At 37.3% G+C, this 5,543-nt stretch overlaps 1 protein-coding gene across 2 annotated transcripts; it reads left to right on the forward strand.

The window, feature by feature from the left end:
- The first annotated feature begins 755 nt into the window (after nt 1-755).
- On the forward strand, nt 756-5,092 carry nkpd1 (NTPase, KAP family P-loop domain containing 1). 2 transcript variants are annotated; one of them, XM_016482791.1, is made up of 5 exons: nt 756-884; nt 1,267-1,329; nt 1,939-2,073; nt 2,190-4,006; nt 4,553-5,092. In XM_016482791.1, the coding sequence occupies exons 2-5, from the start codon at nt 1,314-1,316 to the stop codon at nt 4,799-4,801; spliced, it is 2,217 nt and encodes a 738-aa protein (XP_016338277.1). In that variant the 5' UTR covers nt 756-884; nt 1,267-1,313; the 3' UTR covers nt 4,802-5,092. The 2 variants fall into 2 exon arrangements, with proteins under 2 accessions (XP_016338277.1, XP_016338278.1); XM_016482792.1 differs by lacking the exon at nt 1,267-1,329.
- The last annotated feature ends 451 nt before the right edge of the window (nt 5,093-5,543 follow it).

Raw genomic sequence — 5,543 nt, forward strand, 5'->3', positions numbered from 1 at the left:
GTTCATTGTAGTGGACGTGAGAAAAATAAATCTAATAAGAATGAATTGGCACAAAGCTTGTTTTTTAGACTCATATTAGAGAAGAGCAAATATCAATGTTGCTCGAATGTTGTCCATTCAAGCAAGTGACGCCGATTTGCAGCTAAAGTGAAAGTAAAATGCGCACGGGCATTTACAAGCTATAAAAGCCAAAGAAAGAGTGAAAACACCAACGAACCCCGCCCCACGGTTATACCGGTATTACCTGTGTTGTCACACGTCGATTAACCTGTGGGAAAATTTCTTTACCGTCACAACCCTAATATTCAAAGTGCACATTTACTTTTCAGAATTTTCAGTGTGAAACACTACTCGCACTATTTATAATACAAAACGTCACAGAATAGTGCATTAGTACGTGATTTGGGACGCACCTAGGGAAACAGGAACTGAACAAGTAAGTGTACTCAGAAACAAACAGAAACACAAAACTGGGGAACACAGACTGGGACTGGGATACAGCCACAATAGTGATCCATTGTATTTATTTTTTTTATATTTTCTTAGTTAATAAGTAAACTTGCATGACTGGATCACTAATAAATGTAGCAATAAATACATCAGTTATAAATTTAGATTGCAGATATCCATTACGTACCGTGTCAAATTTAAAGTCTTGCTCAAAGTTCATCCACAACTGGTCCAAAGATTAGTCCTTCTCAGTTAATGAATGCACGCCAGCAAACTCTCTCTTCTCTCTCGGCTCTACTGCATCTGGTAAAGCAAAAGCAGTTTTATTTTGTCTACATTAAATATCTCTGAAAATGGAGAATGGATATTAGTGTACTAGCAATTTTGCTGTAAACTGTGCCTGAAGGATTGCTTGCTAATTCTGCTTGGAGAAGGTGAGATGTTCTATTCCTCATTATCATATTTTTCATAGTGAGGGATCCAAAGAGCTTTGCTTGGTGGCTTCATTTCAAAAGTGCAACAACTGTTAAAAGAGGTATATTTTATGTACATTCCAATTTAATATGTTGCTGTCAGCATGCACATTGGTATGCATTTGGAATTGTTTTTGGTATGCTTTTCATTTTTGGTAACTGCATACTAAATTGACATTGCATGCCTATAGCTGAATTAGATGAAGAAATGCATTGGTTAGTATCTGTTTCATAAATTCAGCTAATAAAGGGAGGAAGAAATTAGTGTTCATGCATATCAACATGTTTATACAGAAAAACATTTTTGTAATGTGATCGCTCATATTTTGGTTTCATTTTTTAGGAAGACTGGTGAACGTAACAATTTTGTGTTTTGTAAATACAAGACCGATGGCAATCGAAAAGGGTATGGTATACAAAATACAAAAGGAACTGCAAACTCAAAACTCAAGTATACTTGAGAATTATTTAGTTCAAGAAGTTCACAAACAAACAAACAAAAAGCCATTAAAAAGGAAAGACAATTTTAGAAAAAGATTAAATCAATAGTTACAGCATATGCTAGTGGCATAAAATAATCACAAAATGCTTCACATTCAGCTTTACAGCACTATATGAGAGTCCTCCACCTATTATTAACGTGTATTCTTTCTTTGTTTGAATGAAACAGGGACTTTGCCCTTTCAGATAAACCCATGAAGAATTCTTCTGCACATTTATTGCACTAGATTTAGTCGTTGGTCTTATCTACATTTATGCGACCTGCTTCACCCACACGTCAACATCATCTTGTTGCTCATGACTAAAAAACAAATAGATGAAGAGGTAGACTTCACCCTTCAACAAATACTGGCCAAAAAAAATAGGTTAGGCGTAAATATGCCTTGTGGTAGTAAAGGCATAAATCATTGTGTTTCAGTAAGATAACATAAATGTGTTATGAAACCTCAAATTTAGAATTACAGAAAAAATCTAGAAAAGAAAATATGACCGCTTTTAATTGTTTCATTTCCAGTGGCAGATATCCCTTCTGATAATGTGTATGCTTATGCATTATCAAAAACCCTCACAAAAGTCTCTTCTCCTGTGACGGTGGGTTTGTATTCAGAATGTCATAACAGGATCAACATGGTCCTCAAGAACATTGAGGGTAAGTGCGCACAATTTTTAAAAACAATTTTAAATGATCAACCCTCCCAGATGTCCTCCAAAAGTTTTGGGGATTTTGATGTTTCTTCCATCTTCTTTATCTCATATTTTTTTCAGTTCATATGAATCAAGAGGCCAAAAGAAGAGAAGAGAAGTACACTAAGGAACCAAAGCCTCGCTCAAGTACACCCTCTATTTCTGACATGCTCTCTCTGATCTTGCGGCTCCTCTTCTATCGGCCTGTGTGGACGGTGCAGAACCAGAACATGAAGAACATTCGTTATATGTTCGTGAGGTTCAGTGCATGGCATTTTGCAGGCAGTGATCTTCTCTGGGCGGGACTGGTAATGCAGTTGACCGAGGCTCTTCAGAACAGCTTCGGTAAACTCCGGCTAGGCCTCTTCCGGATCGCCCAACATGATGCAGAGAAAGATGCAGGGAAAAAGAAGATTGAGGATATTCCAAAGAACTGGAGGTCCAAAAAGTTTGGCTGCATTCCCATTTGGGCGCTAATACTTATAGGATTCATTGGTTCACTTGTTATTCTGGTTCCTCTAATCATGTTTGGATTTCCTGATCTGAAAGAACACCAAGAAGGAGAAAAGGTTGGGGAGTCAAGTGGGTATGGTGCACTGGAAGGTTTCGCCATCGCTGTACTTGGTGTTCCTGCAGTAGGAGCTCTAAGATTTATATTTTTGTTGTTAAAGAACCTCATCTTCAACCAGGACCTCAAAATTAGACGAGGGCTGGACAACAAGAAGGTAAGTCAGCAGCTGGGACTGATGCATGAAGTTCGGAAGGAGATGAGACTGCTCTGCTGCTTCATTTACTTCATGGAGATCTTTGAAAGGAGGAGAATCAGGGTGGTGTTGGAGATCACAAACTTGGACCGCTGCACACCAAAGAAAATCGTAGGCGTTTTGGATGCCATCAATATTCTCCTATCTGATGAAGAGAGTCCCTTAATTTCTGTGCTCGCTGTAGATCCGGAAGTCCTGGTTAGACAGGTCCAACAGGCAGAAGACTGTCTAAGCAAAAGAGACCCCGCATTTGAATTTCTAGATCGCATAATAACACTGCCCTTCACAGTACCTCAACTATCTGATGCATCAAAGTCAATAATCTTTGAAAACATTGTGCGTGGTCAGTCTGAGATCCCTGAAGACATTCCTCTTGAGGAGACTGGAGTATCTACTTTAGGAGGGCCCGGGACATCGTTGTCAGTTGAAGACGAGTGTTCGGTAAAATACAGTGAGACTGAAGAAGAACAAGCCATTCCTTTGATAGCAAAAAAAGGAAACTTTGCTGCAGCAGAACTTAATCTAGAAGAAGTGTATAAGTTAACGGAGTCTGCATTTTCCTGCATCACCTCAAGAGATAAAAGCAAACTTCAAACTTACATATCTGGAGACACAATGTCCATGAGACGAGTGATTAACTCAATTCGAGTAACTATTATGATTATGGAGACCCGAAAATTGGAGCCTCCACCTCCAGAGAAAATTGCTGCATGGGTGGTTTTGGTGGACCGCTGGCCTTGCAGATTAAGTTGGATTCTTCAGTGTGTTGAAGATGACCGACAGAGTGACGAGATAGACAGATCATTCTGTGCTGCTGATAATACCAAGACACTATGGGAAGTGTTCAATTACAATAGCTTGGAGCTCTGCATCATTGGATATGCAGTGGAGAACTTTCTGGAAAGAGACTGGGACCCTGAGCTCTTTGAGATTTTCCTTAGGAAAGACTTCAAGTTCACTGTAGGGGAGTTGGAAATATTTAAGCTTTGCACAGTGAACTTAAACTACACCATCAAGAATGAGCTGGCCAGGGTCCGTGGGAGCCGCAGACTCAAGAGAGCAGGGAGAAATGCTTTCCTGTCCCTCTCATCACGAACTGTAATGAACATGAAAATGGAAGATATTTGTCAAGAGGTTTGTCACCTTTTTTAAGAAAAAAGTCAGAGCTGCAGTTAGTTTCTTACGTTCACCAAGGATGTATTTATTTGATCAAAAATACAGTAAAAGCAGTAATACTGTAAAATTGTATTACAATTTAAAATAACTGTTTTCTTTATATATATATTTTAAAATGTCATTTATTACTGTGATGGCAAAACTGAATTTTCAGCAGCCATTACTCCAGTCTTATATTTCTTATTATTGTAAATGTTGAAAGCAGTTGTGCTGCTCAAAATTTTGCAGAAACTATTATTTTTTCAGGATGAATAAAAGTTCAAAAGAGCAGCATTTATTTGAAATACAAATCTTTTGTAACATTATACATGTCTTTACTGTCACTTTTGATACATTTAATGCATTCTTGCTGAATCAAAGTATTAATTTCATGAAAGTAATTAATTAAAAAAAAAAAAAATACCAGCTCAAACACACACAGTACAGTATATATGCTGGATATTTATTTTACAGTTTTACAAATTATATGTGCATTTTTAAATATGTGCATTTCTCCCCTTTTAGCTGTCAAAACTGAGTTTCCCAGAGAAATACCTCAAAATGGTAAGGGAAAATTTCATAGATGGCAGAACAATTCTCTTCAGTGACCCCAAAGACCTCAGGCAAGTCCTGCAAATGACTCTGGGTGAATGGATGACTTTTAAAATACATTTCCTTGGGGTCATACCTGCTAGTCGGCCAGCTCAGGCAAAAACTCTTCCAAATGACACAAACCCTGGAGTGGTCATATGCCCATCTGGCCATGGCCAGTAAGCAGTATAAGCTGACCTTGAAGTTTGCATCACTGCATTTTTCCTCCTGTGCGTGCTTGCAATGAAGTAAGAATGTTTCAGGAAACAATACTGCATAACTACAAAAATATAATGCCCTTATGACAAAGCAAAAACAAGATTGTAAATGTACACCAGTGAATCAGACTACTCAACAAATTATGACATTTAAAAATAGAGCTTTGTTATGCAGAAAACTTTCAGTCTTCAAACAGATCAAATTTGTAACATGCATTATTTATAATGGTAAAAAGAAGGTTTGTTTCTCTTAACTATTAAGAAGCTTTGTCAATGATTCTAAATAAAATAAACTGCAAATGTCATTTCTGCAATTAATCAAAATAATAAAGGAAATGGCATTTTCTACAGTGTGGACCATTAAAGGAAATATAATATGCATCCAATTTCAAACTTAAATAAATATTAGCTTGCTTAATTTTAATGTATTAATTCTATCCATTGACTGATATATTACAAACCTTATAAGACTGTGCTACCATCTTCTCTACAAACATGAAAAACTGTTCAGCTAGTCTGCACGTATTCCCTACACATCCACACCTGAGACACAGCAGGTCCAATGATAACACCATTCATAAGGTTAATACTGTCAGACCATCGATCTAACCTGTGAAAGAAAATGAAATGTAATCATACAAGGTATTGGACTTTACAAAGCCAAATTTTGTGTTTGTACATTATAAGGTTTCTCTACAATGAAACTG

Source organism: Sinocyclocheilus anshuiensis, unplaced genomic scaffold (genome assembly GCF_001515605.1).
Source record: "Sinocyclocheilus anshuiensis isolate Anshui unplaced genomic scaffold, SAMN03320099.WGS_v1.1 scaffold465, whole genome shotgun sequence".
In the NCBI taxonomy this organism is placed as follows: Eukaryota; Metazoa; Chordata; class Actinopteri; order Cypriniformes; family Cyprinidae; genus Sinocyclocheilus; species Sinocyclocheilus anshuiensis.

What these genes read in the sequence shown, in the direction of transcription:
- nkpd1 (XM_016482791.1), top strand. An exon ending in GGTCCTCAAGAACATTGAGG is followed by an intron (nt 2,074 to 2,189) that starts GTAAGTGCGCAC and finishes TATTTTTTTCAG; the next exon opens with TTCATATGAATCAAGAGGCC. An exon ending in TGGAAGATATTTGTCAAGAG is followed by an intron (nt 4,007 to 4,552) that starts GTTTGTCACCTT and finishes CTCCCCTTTTAG; the next exon opens with CTGTCAAAACTGAGTTTCCC.